General features: G+C 51.5%; 1 protein-coding gene across 1 annotated transcript in view; it reads left to right on the plus strand.

Moving 5' to 3' along the window:
* The first annotated feature begins 208 nt into the window (after positions 1 to 208).
* CRY2 (cryptochrome circadian clock 2) overlaps positions 209 to 14,690 on the plus strand; it is a 21,488-nt gene continuing 7,006 nt past the window's right edge. The window contains exons 1-10 of the mRNA XM_008050891.1: positions 209 to 323; positions 2,622 to 2,764; positions 4,656 to 4,840; positions 5,608 to 5,696; positions 10,036 to 10,176; positions 11,610 to 11,921; positions 12,157 to 12,308; positions 12,432 to 12,634; positions 12,961 to 13,053; positions 14,218 to 14,359. Coding sequence (XP_008049082.1) covers positions 2,694 to 2,764; positions 4,656 to 4,840; positions 5,608 to 5,696; positions 10,036 to 10,176; positions 11,610 to 11,921; positions 12,157 to 12,308; positions 12,432 to 12,634; positions 12,961 to 13,053; positions 14,218 to 14,357 — 1,386 coding nt within the window. The 5' untranslated portion in view covers positions 209 to 323; positions 2,622 to 2,693 and the 3' untranslated portion in view covers positions 14,358 to 14,359. The remainder of the gene's footprint in view (positions 324 to 2,621; positions 2,765 to 4,655; positions 4,841 to 5,607; positions 5,697 to 10,035; positions 10,177 to 11,609; positions 11,922 to 12,156; positions 12,309 to 12,431; positions 12,635 to 12,960; positions 13,054 to 14,217; positions 14,360 to 14,690) is intronic.

The raw sequence follows: 14,690 nt of genomic DNA on the forward strand, positions 1-14,690 counted from the left end.
CACCCAGCTAGTAGTGGCAAGGCCAGGCTTTCAGCCGCAGCAACACTGATCCACTTCCACAGCACTCCTGGGCTAGAACCCAGGTGTCCCTGTCTTGGTACTCGTGATGCCACTTGTTTGGCATAAGCAGTGAGCCAGTTTCTCCCAGCTTTATTAGGAAAGCGAGCTACTCTTTATGATGCTATCACTAACAAGGCCTGTGTGAACTCCGCAGGTTCCTACTTCAGTCTCTGGAAGATTTGGACACAAGCTTAAGGAAACTGAACTCCCGCCTGTTTGTAGTTCGGGGACAGCCTGCCGATGTGTTCCCAAGGCTGTTCAAGGTGAGTGTGTTGGGCTCCCGAGAAGACAGTGAGATCTGCTCTCTAGGGCTCCTCCCAGATTGAGTGAGATCATATTCTGACTGAGGAAATGGAAACATCACGCTGGGCTGGCCACTACTGCTAGAGAATTAGGACAAAGGCAGCCTGTCAGCTTGCCCTTGGAATGGAAACTGTGTTAAGGAGAAAATTCTGTGAAACCAGTGTCTTGTTGCAAAGTTCCCAGCTCAGCCTAGACATAGGATGTGGTAAGTCATTCCACCCCGATGCCTCTGGCTTCCTTAGGGCTCCCCCCAGATTGAGTGAGGTTGTTTTCTTGGCTCAAACCAGCAAGATTTATTAGGGCTCTTTCTAGACCAAGACTTTGAGGGTGGGGTTCCATGTCAAGCAAGGGGTGTTTCCCATCTTGCTTTGCTCTGCTTATTGGGAAAAAACCAACCTTTCTGAGAGCACTTCTTCCCTATGTCTCCTGGGTAAATATTTGATAAAAATCTTTGTTTCAGTACCATATAGGTTTCTGTTTGCTATATCAGGGAGCGAGTTCACTTTTCCCCCAATCTTTTTGAAAGTGTGTTTTAAGTCCCAAGCAGAGGTACGAGTACTCATGGACAGAGGGCTCCAGGATGGACTCCCTCCATCCTCAGCAGCACACGATAGTTTCTACGCCTCTCTCCACCCCAACTCTGAGACAGGAGGAAAAGGCTAATGGCTCAGTAAACACAACATCATTTGGTTCTCTTCCCACACACATACAAGTCATACAGCACTAGTAATTGCCAACATTCATTGAGGGCTACCTATGAGTCAAGCACTGTTCCAAGTGCTCGTTTGCATGAACTCACTTATTCCTCACAGTAGCCCTAAGAGGTGGGTACTGCTGTCCCAGTTTTACAGGTTAAGAAGCAATCGTTGGTCATGAAGCTACTACATGGTGATCTCAGACTCTGACTTCATAGCTGTGTTCTTAACCCCATGCAGTACAGGTACATTTGCCACTCTCCCTCCACACGGCTCCTCCTCTCCCCTAGTAATTCAGAGGCCAACCCTGTTACAGCCCAGAGATATGGATAGGTCATTCATTCAGCCGTTCAATGTGTATTCATTGCACTTTTGCTAGTTGCAAGGCCCATACTAGGTACGAGTGGGACAGAGATGATTTCTGCTCTGAGAATTCATACTAATGGGGGAACCGGTGAGGAATGGGCAGCTTCATTGTTGTATGATAGATGCCGTGATGGAAAAAGGACAAGGTACAAGAGAATTGTATTAAAGGAGGAGGGTGAGGAAGGCTTCTTGGAGAGGGCATCATTTAATAATAGGGTTATTTTACTATGAGTATGTAACCATGTAATCTATACACACCACCAATCATGGTACCTGGCTTATAGTAAGGGCTCAACAAATATTAGTGCTGCTATCCTTGAATGAGGGATAACTGACCCTGCTAAGAGCCCATCCCTCAGGCAGGGCTAAGTCAGTACCAGACCAGCCTGTGCATGGCCAGACATTTGTCCCCAGGCGTTCATAGCTTTAAGGCACCATGACCGGAGGCTTTAGTTAGAATATGTTTTTCTTCTTGCTAGTTGCATGCTCTAGAGCGTCTTCTGGTTGTCTGTACAATCTTTCACTGGGCCAGCTTGCTATGAGATCTAGAAATTCCTACCAGAAATGACTAAAGACTTAGAAGAGAATTCCTATCTTTTCAACACACAGCCCCTTGGCCAGTTTTCTCTGACCTCTGGCCTAAGGCTCACTCTTCTTTCCCTGACTCTCTGAGATCTGGAGCCTGTTAACTCTGTTTGCTACTGGTCTCAGGAGTGTTGCTGTGGAAACCATTAAGATACTTCACATAGCACAAGTCTGCCAAGAAAACTAGGCCATGAGTCTGTAGGGCCGTGTGAAGCTCTGGGAAAAACTTACCAAGTTGGCGGGAGGTGGTGGTCCTGACCCCTGCTGTCTTCACAGTGAGCCAGTGCCTCTTGCTGGGATGGGGGTCCCCCGGGAGCATTATATTTATAGCCTACTGCACTCTCATACCTCAAGGACGCTCTAAGTACACAAAGCCACCTGCCTTTCCTGACTCCACTGTCACTGTGCTGTTGGCCTCACTGGCCTGACCTCCTCAAACTTTCTGCGCTTCCAGCGTTTGCTTTCCTGTTCAAATCACTGCCCCCAGATTGTTCTGCTGCCCATCTGACAGGCTTCTAGACTGGCTCTGTGCCTTCTCAAGGAAGAACTGAGTGCCCAGCTTCCCCCTCCTCCTCAAACACAGCGTTGAGTATAATGGATTCTCTTCCCCAGGAATGGGGGGTGACCCGCCTGACCTTTGAATATGACTCCGAACCCTTTGGGAAAGAGCGTGATGCAGCCATCATGAAGATGGCCAAGGAGGCTGGTGTGGAGGTGGTGACTGAGAACTCTCATACCCTGTACGACCTGGACAGGTAAGAGATGGGTCCCAGGGGTCAGGTTGCCAATTGTGAGGGTTAGTGATTTGGGCCTCTACTGAGCAGAACTCAGAGAAGTTCAGCAATAGGGCCACCTGGCTCATGAGGAATGGCATTTTCTAGAAACTGGAGGTGAAGGGGCCAGAGATGGGGCCTGTAGAGCCAGTCACAAAGAGCCCTACCCGATTTGGTTGGCCGAAAGGCTCATTAGGCCCAGGGTATGGAAACAGTTAGGACCCACTCCAGATCCTCATAGATCTACTCTAGTCCCATCTGGGCCTCACGCTGCCACCTCCATCCTGCTTCTCAGCAGCTGCCCTATGACCTCAGTGGACCCTGTCTGTCTCCCCTCCGCTGGTCCTCTGTTCTCATAGGTCCAGCGTCTGTACCTAAGATGGGTTCCAGGGTTTTCCTGAGTATCTGGGTTTCCAGGCCACGCTTTTTCGTGCTGCTCAGGGGCTTTAGAGGGCTCTCCTACAGGGAGCTGACAACTCCAGAGGTGCCTCCTCCCTTGGGGACAGGCCTCTGTGGTTTCAGAGAGCCTAGGAGGAAACCCCCTCCTCCCCTTCCCTGCCAGAGCTGTCACCCTCCTGCTGCTGCCACTGCTGCCAAGCGAGCAGCCACCACCTCCCCACCCCCAACCCCATGCTGGCTGCCAGGAAGCTGGGTCACACAGCTGTGCACGTGAGCCAGGCCCTCGGGAGAAGAGGCTGGGTGTGGAGTTCCTCCTCCTGCCACGTGCCAGAGGAGGGGAAGGCACTGCAGAGGCAGCAGCCAACCTCATATCTCCACTCATGGAGGGAGAGTGAGAGAGAACAAACTGAGAAATGAACTCAGCTGGGCTTGTGTAATCTGCTTCATGGCCAACAAGATCCCCAGGAATCCAGCTCCATACATCCAGTTCATCCTTATATAAATGGCCTGGTTCTCCCCTTCATCCTTTTACAGCTTTGTTTTTTGCATGAGGGCAGTTATGTTTCCCTTGCTCGTGAAAAATACTCTGTGAACTGCAAGACCCTCTTTCTTTCTTTCTTTTTTTTTTTTTTGAGTTGGAATCTCACTCTGTCACCCAGACTGGAGTGCAGTGGCCGCTCCCGGCCACTGCAGCCTCGACCTGCTGGGCTCCAGAGATCCTTCCACCTCAGCCTTCCAAGTAGCTGGAACTACAGACGTGCACTACCACGCCTGGCTGATTTTTGATTTATTGTAGAGGTGAGGTCTCGCCAAGTTGCCCAGGCGTGTCTCAAACCTGCGGGCTCAGGCAATCCACTCACCTCAGCCTCCCAAGGTGCGGGATTACAGGCTGAGCCACCGAGCCCGGCTAAGACCATCTTTAAGTATTAGTTGTTGCTATGAACTCCAGCTCGTCTCTGATTAGGGAGGATAAGCCGCCTCCACCTCTCTGTTCTAATAATTGGGAGCTAAGAAGAGGATGAGTTTCCAGGAAAGGAACATGTTTGCAGCTCGTATCAAAGAACTTCCACTAAGGCTTGTGCTGGGGTAGAGGCCTGCAGGGATTCCCCTGGCTTGACGGACGGGCCAAGTGCCAAGAAGGCTAGTGGGAATTTTTCTGTGATCAGAGAAATCTAGTCAGTCTCTGTCTCTAGGCGGCTCCACGTCGAAATCAGGGAACCTGGAATTGAGTCCCAGCTTTGGCCCTGCCTTGCTCCATTACCTGAGGCACCTGCTCCAACTCTCTGGGCTTCATTTTCCCTCTTGGTAAAATGGAGATGCAGCTTCCCTTGTCCCCTACTTTCCACTCAGGTGGGACCCACAAGATGAAGAAAGGCACCCTCAGATCCTGCAGAGTCTGGACTCTTTTTTGGGTGGGCAGGGATCCGAAACAAAGGGCCTATGAGTGATGCTAGCTGTGCTTTGGGTCCCCCAGGATCATTGAGCTAAATGGGCAGAAGCCACCCCTCACCTACAAGCGCTTTCAGGCCATCATCAGCCGCATGGAGCTGCCCAAGAAGCCTGTGGGCTCAGTGACCAGCCAGCAGATGGAGAGCTGCAGAGCCGAGATCCAGGAGAACCACGATGAAACCTATGGCGTGCCCTCCCTGGAGGAGCTGGGTGCGTGCTTCCTGCCCACAGCCTCTTATGCTAGCACTGCCTTTTGTAGAAAGAAACATATTGGTGTTTTTTCTTCTTTGTCAGAGTAATGCATGTTATTTCAGAAAGGTTAGAAAATACAGAAAAACAAAAATGGAAATATCAATCACCATTAGCCTCGCCACCTGGAGATAACCACTATGAACTCTAGACTGTCCTTCCGGGCTTTCTTCTGCTTATACTTATAATCTTTTGTCTTTAGATTGTGCCTCTGTTTTTGCACTTCTCTCTCTCAGACAATGTAGGCAGTGTCTGGTGCTGGTGCCCATGCCCGTGGGCCTATCCGTAACAGGATAACTAGTATTGCTCCAATTGAAGCAGAGTGCTTTTGGACGCTCGGGTTTCTGACTACACCCTTTCACCCCTCCCTCTTCCTTCCCACCACTCTCCACCTTTTCATTTGAACAAAGCTATTAGCCTTTTTCACCTGAAAACTAGCTAATCCAAAATGGTGAGAAGTCCAGGATTGCTTTCATCTGCCTGGAATGATGAGGGACTAGGGTGGGGAAGCCAAGGGAAAGGAGAGAAAATAGTGCAGTGGGAAGAGAACCAGGATGACCTAGAAAACACTATTAGCTTTAGGGATGATCTCATTTCTGGGAACACCCAGACACTATGGTTCAGTTCTCACCAAGTTCAAAGTACAGATCAGTGTGTCTAGACTTGCTGAGCTGTCACTGACATGGTCTAACCACCTCCAGCCCCATGACCTAGTCCTCCTTTTGTAGGGTTCCCCACGGAAGGACTTGGCCCAGCTGTCTGGCAAGGAGGAGAGACAGAAGCTCTGGCCCGCCTGGATAAACACTTGGAACGGAAGGTATGAACCCCGTTTCTGATACCCGCGTAGTAGGAGATATGGGTCAGGGTCATGTCCCTTAGTGCCTCTGACTACATGCTGGTGAAGAATGATAAATCCTCCTGATGGCAAAAACAACAGCAGCAACAACAAATAGTGACATTTAGAGAGACTTACCATGTGCTGGACATTGGACTGAGCATTTCTGGGGCAAGCACCCAATGGCATTATTTCCTTTCATCTTCCCAACAGCCCTACAAGGTAGATATTAAAATCTCCCTTATACAGATTACAAAATTGAAGCTTAGGTTAAGTAACTAGCCTGAGGTCACACAGTTAGTAAGTACAGGTTGAATGTTCCTTATCTGAAATGCTTGAGACCAGAAGTATTTTGGATTTTGAAATTTCAAATTAGGAATGCTCAACCTATAATAGAGTGAGGCTGGGTTATATGTGGTTCTAAGCTCATGCTAGATTGCTTTTCTTTCATCTGAGGGCAGGTTTCCCCTACCGAGAGGGTATCTGGTTAGTCAAGTCCATAAGGTTATTTTGGGTTGATCGTCCCCACCTTTTGCTGGGTCTCCTCCGGGACATTGATTTCATTCACTTGGACATGGAGAGCAAATGGCCCACCTCTCAGGGCAGTGGGGATCGGCTAGGACAGAGGCCCAGGCCCCAGAGGCATTCAGCAGCGTCACCCGGCCTCACCACCCTGTCGCTAGAGGAGCACAGAAGGTTCTCATGACAGAATAGTCAGCTCTTAGTTTCCTGCCCCCTGCAGCTGCTTTATAGAAAGGGCCCTTACAGTCCAGGCATTCCTGGACCTGCTTGGGAAGAGCATTCTCCCAGCGCTGAAGGCCTTCGCCAGCAGTGAAGGCCCAGAAGCCTTGATCTGGTTGTTACCATCGGCCAGGGCCAAAAGCAAGCCTCACAGACTTGAAAGGACAAGACCCAGTGTCCACATCAAGAGCTTTAGATGGCCTGGGTTCTTCTACAGAAAAATGAAAGGAAAAAGATGACAGGAAATGTGTAGATTAAAAAAAACTTAACATTCGAAAGGTTTTGAAATGGACAAGACCAAGCTATAGCTCTACCCAGGGCTATCCATTTGGGTGAAATTTTTTTTTTAAAAAGCAGCTACTTTAAAATGCAAGGAATAACTGAGAAGAAAAGCCCTCCCTTCCAAACATGCTTGGCCAAAAGAGAAAAATGTGAACATTTCTTAACTGCAGAAAGTGATTATTATAAAAGGTGGGGTGGAGGTTACTTATGGGGGATGGAGGGGCTGTTCCTGTGATGAGACATAGACAGCCTGGGGCGGCTGGCAGAGCTCTGTTGCTTGAACTTTGGTGGTCAGCTATGAAGGAGGGTGTTTGTCTTAGAACAGTTATTAAGCCACTCATTGTATGACTTTCTGAATCTGTTTCATATAAAACGAAAACATTTTAAAAGAAGGTGGTAGCAAGGGTGTGTGCAGGCAGGACTACCTGGTGTCTGTTAGATGCGTTTCACCTAATGCCTCAGGAATCACCTACCGAGGAGGCAGCCTCTGGGTCACTTTAGTGAACAAGTGAAGATGAGGGAAAGGAAGACCGCATTCCAGGTGAAGGGAGCTGCTGTGTGTGTAGAGGCCTGTAGAGGACACTCACTGGAGGAGTGAGGGGAGCCGAGGCTGGAAAGACATGGGTGCTGGTGAGCCACAGCCTTGGTGAAGATCAGGGACAACAGGGACTATCCTCAGAGCAGCAGGAGGCCCACTGTGCATACTGTCCCAAGGGACAGGCATCTTTCAATCACTCTGGTCCCAGTGTGGAGAGCGGCAGTGGATGCCAGGAGGTTGCCAAGTCTAGACATGACCTTCACCTGAACCAGGTTGATGGCAGTAGGGAATGAAAAGAAAAGGACAGATCTGAGAAATGTTTGGGCCGTAGAATTGGCAGGACTTGATGAGGGGGTCAGAGGTGATGGCCAGGCTACATCTGGTCATCTCGGTGAATGACAGTGCATTTCTGAGGTAGGGAGACCAACAGAAGGTTGAGTTTACAAAAAAGAGAACGTCACCCTTGAGGTACCTGAAAGGCAGCTAGGTGGACTTTTCTAGCAGGCAGCTGGGTGGGGCGATCCAGGCTAGAGCCGCAGACGTGGTGGTTATCGTCAAGAGATGGAATTGGGAGCCGTGGGGCTGGATGGGCTTGCCTAGGAACACAGTTGGATAGGAGACCTGGGAAGGAGCTTTGGGGTGCCAGCATTTAACAGGTGGGTAGAGGAGGTGGAACTGGCAAAAGATTGAGAGCAGCCAGCCAGCCAGGAGATGCCAGGAGATACTGAGAACATGTGGCAAAGGAGTCAAGAGGGTAGAGGCAGGCGTGGACATCGGGGCGCTGTGCTGCTGAGAGGACAGAAAATGCCTTCAGGATTCAGTGGCACAGAAGTCGCAGGAGACTGGTGGGAGCCAGCGTGATGGAGTGGTCAAGGCAGAAGCCAGAATGGGGTGGGCCAGAAAGTGGAGGTGGGGGAGGGGGATGGAGAGGTCAGCTATGAAGGAGGGAAGGGGACCCAAGGGTGGGGGTCTGCAGGGTTACCCAGAGCCCTTTTGTTATTGTTTTATTTTGTTGTGTTTGCAAAGGGGAGAGACGAGATCATTTCCCCAATGTATTTGGCTTGAAACTGCAGAAAGAGATTGAACATGCAAGAGAAGGAAGAGAGGAGGGCCCCAGAGCAGGTAGAGGCCTTGGCCTTGGGCATAGTCGCAGGAGGGGAGAAGGAAGAAGGGAGGTGTGGATGCAGGAGGATCTGTAGAGTCAGTGACTGGGAGTTGAGATATTCCCTTTTGGGTAGCTTCTGTTTCCTTTATCATAGGGAAGGCGGGTCATCCTCTGAAGGGTGGTGGGGAGCAGGAGGTCTGAGGAGGCTGTAAAGTTTGGGAAATGTTCATCATGGAGAGAAAGAGGTTTCAGGTGTTAAACAGAAAATAGTTACTAGATGTACTGGAAAGAGAAGAAATCTGGAGTCAGAAGCCCAAGTCCCCCACCCTGTCTCTTACCACCTCTATAACCCCCCAAGAGAGTCACAGAACTCTTTGAGCCTAGTTTCCTCATTTTCAAAAGGAGTTAGTCATAAATGCCACCTCAGAGGCATGTTAAGGTCAAGTGAGAGCCTGCGGGAAACGGCAAGCTGGGAAAGTAGAGCACCGTGCCAGCAGCCACTGATGGTAGAATCAGGACCAGTGATGCCATATGACGAGTGGTCCCAGAAATGAGCGGCCCTCTTGATCTCCAGGAAGGGTTTGGGGTTTTCTCCTTCCCCCGCTGCTGCTGGACAGTAACGAAAGTCCCTGATGCCCATGGTGCAACAGCAACCGCAGGGGCCTCTAGTGACTGGAGCAGGGGTTGACAGAGGATTTTTTTTTCTGGAAAGTAGAAGCCATTTTTCCTTTCCTTTTTATAATTCATTCAGTGCTTTCAGAATTATTTCGTGTCTTATTTAATTTTTTTTTTTTTTTTTTTTGAGTTGGAGTCTCTCTCTGTCGCCCAGACTGGAGTGCAGTGGCCGCTCCCGGCCACTGCAGCCTCGGCCTGCTGGGCTCCGGCGATCCTTCCGCCTCAGCCTTCTGAGTAGCCGGAATTACAGGCATGCGCCATCACACCCAGCTGATTTTTTGATTTATTGTAGAGATGAGGTCTCGCTGCCCAGGTGGGTCTCGAACCCGTGGGCTCAGGCAATTCACTCACCTCAGCCTCCCAAAGGCGCGGGATTACAGGCTGAGCCACCGAGCCCGGCTCTAATTTTTTTTTTTTGCGTCGGAGTCTCACTGTCGCCCAGGCTGTGCTGGGCTCCAACGATCCTTCTGCCTCAGCCTTCCAAGTAACTGGAACGACAGGTGCGCACCACCACACCTGGCTAATTTTATTTATTGTAGAGACAAGTTCTCACCAAGTTTTCCTGGCTGGTCTTGAACCCGCAGGCTCAGGCTATCCGCTCACCTCGGCCTCCCAAAGTGCTGGGATTACAGGCTAAGCCACCAAGCTCGGCCTTCTCATGTAATTTAATACTCAGGAGATGGGAAATTTTGTCTTAGTTAATAGATAAGTAGCTGAGGGAAGTAATAACTTGCTCACAATCATGCTACAAACTAAGGAGCAAGTCAGGGCCAGGACGTGGCCCCATTGTTTGGTCTGGCGGTGGTTCTGTCTCAAAATCAGCTTGGCATGATGGAGTGGGCCGATCAGAGTTCAGTCCTGGCACTGCCCCTGGCTTTCTGTCCTGTGACTTGGGCCGATCCCTGAACCACCCAGTGCCTCCATTTCTTCCTCTGTGACATCCAGGCCTTTCCTTTTGTAACCTTCCCTTTCCGCTGCAGGCCTGGGTTGCCAACTACGAGAGGCCCCGAATGAATGCCAACTCCCTGCTGGCCAGCCCCACAGGCCTCAGCCCCTACCTGCGCTTTGGTTGCCTGTCCTGCCGCCTCTTCTACTACCGCCTGTGGGACCTCTATAAAAAGGTGAGGGCACCGTGAGGGCCGTGTCCACTCCCACTCATAGCCTGGTGGGCCTTCTTGGCCTGCCAGGGACTCCACGTAGGGCGCTTCTCTCCAGCCCCGGGATGGGGGCTGGGCTGTGGACCTTGGAGGTGCTTTAGTGTGTGGATAGCTGAGGGGAGATGGGCAAGAGTCAGTATCCAAGAGGGCCAGAGCCAAATACACACTGAATCACCAATAAACATGCGACCCAGGTTATCATGCACAGCAAAAGGACTGGCAGAAAAGCAGCGTCAGGCATGGCCCTAGAGGTGGCAGGTCCGCAGGTAGCAGGTGGATAGGGGTGAGGCCCCTAGGGTGGGAGCAGAGATAGTGAGGCTGGAGACAGTCCAAAGCTGAGAAGTGCAGCTGCGCTCTCTGAGGCTGTGTATAGAGCACTTAGAAGGGGAGTCCAGGAGTGGTGGTTGCCCATCAGTGATGGAGGGAGTGGTCTGGAGGGGCTGCTCACAGGGCCGCGCCATTTGGCTAGGTGGCACATAAGCCTGTGTTAGGTGTACCCAGAAGGAGAGAAGGTGACACAGCCAACATTTAGGGTCATCAGATCATCTTGTGGCTGTGTTATTTATTTATTTATTTTTTTGAGTCAAGGTTTCATTCTGTCAGCCAGGCTGGAGCGCAGTGGCATGATCACGGCTCACCACAGTTTCGACCTCCTTGGGTCACGCGATCCTTACACTTCAACTTCCTGAATATCTGGGACTTCAGATGCGCCTGGCTAAATTTTTTATTTTTTGTAGAGAGAAGGTCTTGCTATGTTGCCCAGGCTGGTCTCAAACTCCTGGGCTCAAGCAATCCTCTGGCTTCAGCCTCCCAAAGTGCTGGGATCACAGGCATGAGCCACTGCACCCAGCCATGCCTACATTTTTTAATGTTATCTGCTTACTCTTGCCAATATCAGGATTTTGTGGCATGGAGTCACTTCACCAGTTTGGTGGGCAATCTTGTGATTTTAGGAAAACTTGCTTGAAAGTCTGATTTTGTAGACTTATGGCCCGAGATCCAGCCTCTTGTATATAACTTATTTAGCCAAACTCTAGACTAAGCATTTTTTATGTGCACTGATAGTAAAACTCCCTTCAACTTTCTAAAAGATGGAGCCGGACAAGGAGCCCTGAGGACAAGAAGCCTTGGGGTGTTTGACTCCTAATGCAGGTCCCTTCCTGCTGACCAACTCTCTGCTGATTTCTTATTGCTCAGAGCAGTGGCACAGCATGGGCAGGGCCCGGGTGTTGCACCTACAGGCACACTATGCCACTTCTAGGGTTCAACTCTTGTGGGGGCTTGGAGCCACCAGGTCTGCAGGGGCTCCAGATTCTCATGGTGGAAGAGACCTGAGGGACACATCATGCTAAGAGCCGGCCAAGTGTTTGTATCCACACGCTATCCCCACCCCTCAGGTGAAGCGGAACAGCACACCCCCGCTCTCCCTATTTGGGCAACTCCTGTGGCGAGAGTTCTTCTACGCGGCAGCCACCAACAACCCCAGGTTTGACCGCATGGAGGGGAACCCCATCTGCATCCAGATCCCCTGGGACCGCAACCCTGAGGCCTTGGCCAAGTGGGCCGAGGGCAAGACAGGCTTCCCTTGGATTGATGCCATCATGACCCAACTGAGGCAGGAGGGCTGGATCCACCACCTGGCCCGGCACGCTGTGGCCTGCTTCCTCACCCGCGGGGACCTCTGGGTCAGCTGGGAGAGCGGGGTTCGGGTGAGTGCTCTCTCAGCAGACAGCTGGCCTGTACCCTCTGGTCAGGCCCAGCAAAGGGCAGCCCCCTTCTTGGATGAGGGATGGGGTGGGATCCCTGGGTCCAGGAGATCCTGTCCAGACCCTCTGTGGCTTGCCCTCAGCAGGAGGGCTTTGGCTTCTGGGGAAACTGTGGTGACTTGGGAAGAATATGGCAGTAGGTCCCCAAGGAGGCTGATTAGCCCCCTCCTCCATCTAGGTATTTGATGAGCTGCTCCTGGATGCAGATTTCAGTGTGAATGCAGGCAGCTGGATGTGGCTGTCCTGCAGTGCTTTCTTCCAGCAGTTCTTTCACTGCTACTGCCCTGTGGGCTTTGGCCGCCGCACAGACCCCAGCGGAGACTACGTCAGGTAAGGGTGCAGACCAGGCTCTCTGGCTTCTGACCACTGTGGCCTTCTCCTAGGATGGGATGCCCGTGGCCCTTTGAAGGAGGGTCTAGGTGTGCTGACAGGTCATCTGTGTGTATATTCTAGGCGATACCTGCCCAGATTGAAAGGGTTTCCCTCTCGGTACATCTATGAGCCCTGGAATGCCCCAGAGTCTGTTCAGAAGGCAGCCAAGTGCATCATTGGTGTGGACTACCCGCGGCCCATCGTCAACCACGCCGAGACCAGCCGGCTCAACATTGAACGAATGAAGCAGATTTATCAGCAGCTGTCACGCTACCGGGGACTCTGTAAGGAGCCACTATCCCCCACTGCCCTCCCAGCTCACTGAAGGCGGGGCCAGCACCTGCAGGCTCAGAGGGGATGGATGGGAATGACCAGATGCTCAGTGATACCAAGTGCTGTCTTCCAGGCTGTTAAGTCGAGTTGACTTCCCAGAGCACAGGACACTGCAGGCTGAGCTAGACTGGGCCTCCCTGAGCAGTTATGGAGCAGTGGAAAGATAGGGAACCTCCGTGTCATGATTCTGCCCTCCCCACCCCCCTTGTTTCTTCGTGTCCTACTGCCCTTATAATCCTGTGAGACTGCTTTATGATAATTCCCTCCTGTCTCCCAGGTCTGCTGGCATCTGTGCCTTCCTGTGTGGAGGACCTCAGTCACCCCGTGGCAGAGCCCAGCTCGAGCCAGGCTGGAAGCATGAGCAGTACAGGTGAGAAGCAGTTGTCCTCCTGTGGCCTATTGCCTTCACTTCAGGCATTCAGGGCTGAGGCCAGGAGTCCTTGAATGATAAAGCTATAGTCCACCTGGGGCAGTCAGGCAGTAAAAGAAACAAGTAGGATCACTTCAGATAACAAGTGCATTGGGGGAAAATAAAATCCAGTGTCTTGATAGAGAGGGACTGGGGGCGGAGGGTGGCCTCTGAGTTACTTGAGGCTGGAGTAGTCAGGGAGAGCCTCTCTGAGATGAGACTCATGTGATGAACAGGAACCAGTCCTTCCAAGAACCAAGAAAAGAACATTCCAGGCAAAGGAAGTAGCAAGAAAAGTTCCAGAAACAGAGCCAAGCTTAGCCCTTTCAGGGAACCAGAGAGAGGCTGGTGTCATGGCATGTCCTCAGTGAGGAGCTAGAGGAGGGGAGGATGGGATGTAGCAGGAGAAGCATCCTCCACAACAGGGATTAGGATTCAGGCCTCCATGCACCGAAAGCTGGTCAGCAAGGTGGGCATGGCAGACGAAGTTTTTTTAAAAAGCTCCCCAGGGCAATCCAGGTCCCCTCCTGCTCTAGGAGTTTTTATGTCCTCTCAATAAATCCTGCTTTCAAAAAACAAAAGCTCCCCTGCCTGCTGTGTGGAGAGTGGACAGCACAGGGTAGAAGTGAGCACAGGGAGTGAGAAAGGAGGTGACTGGGGGCGGGGGCTACAGCGAGAGAGAGAGACTGAACAGATCTGCTGCATTTGTAACCTCTTCCCTTTAGCTTGGGGATGAAGATCAGGAACATGAGATGGCAAGAGCCCTAAGCGCTTTATCCAGTTGCCCGTCCAGGCTGCCTCCATGGGGCCCTCCTCTTTGCTGCCCTGGGAGGCCAGTCTGGAGTGGTGGAGGGAATGTCTCACCTTCAGAGTGAGGCCGGCAGGCAGGCCAAATCAGTCTCTGGCCTGCAGCCTATGGGATTTGGGGCCCAAAGTGGCCCTGCTCCCAGCAGGCTGGTCATATTCCTTGGACACCTCCAGGTGAGGTCCCTCCTGAAAGGAAGGCTGAGGGGCAGGTTTGAGGAGCAGCATGCTGGCATTCCACGTCCTCTGAAGAGCTGCCACTGCCAGGATCATCTTGGTGATACTCACAGTCTGTGTGACCTTTGACATGTTTCCCTACAGGCCCAAGGCCACTGCCCAGTGGCCCAGCGTCCCCCAAACGCAAGCTGGAAGCAGCTGAGGAGCCCCCTGGTGAAGAACTCAGCAAGCGGGCCAGGGTAGCAGAGTTGCCTACCCCCGAGCTGCCAAGCAGGGATGTCTGAGAGTGAGTGACCGCAGTTCAGGTTCAGCCTCAGGAAGTTTAGGTGGGAGGGAGGGAGGCTTTGTGTGGAAAACTGCTGCCTTGCAGCCAAAGGTTAAAACAGCAAACTAGATTACAATCTGGTGTGATGAGATTATGAGGATTTCGGCTCAAAAATTCCACCATTCTTTTATACATTTGGCAATTTAAAAGTCAAGCCCTTTTCTTTCTTTGCCAGCTAAGGGGAAAAAAGGGATGGGAGGTAGTGATAAGAGGGTTGGCACTTTCTGCCTATAAAAGTAAGTCAAATCAACAGAAAGAAAGCTGAGACTTGGATTTGAAGCTGTGGGCGGGG

This window comes from Carlito syrichta, unplaced genomic scaffold (assembly GCF_000164805.1).
Source record: "Carlito syrichta isolate Samal-C Ts95f unplaced genomic scaffold, Tarsius_syrichta-2.0.1 Scaffold153965, whole genome shotgun sequence".
In the NCBI taxonomy this organism is placed as follows: Eukaryota; Metazoa; Chordata; class Mammalia; order Primates; family Tarsiidae; genus Carlito; species Carlito syrichta.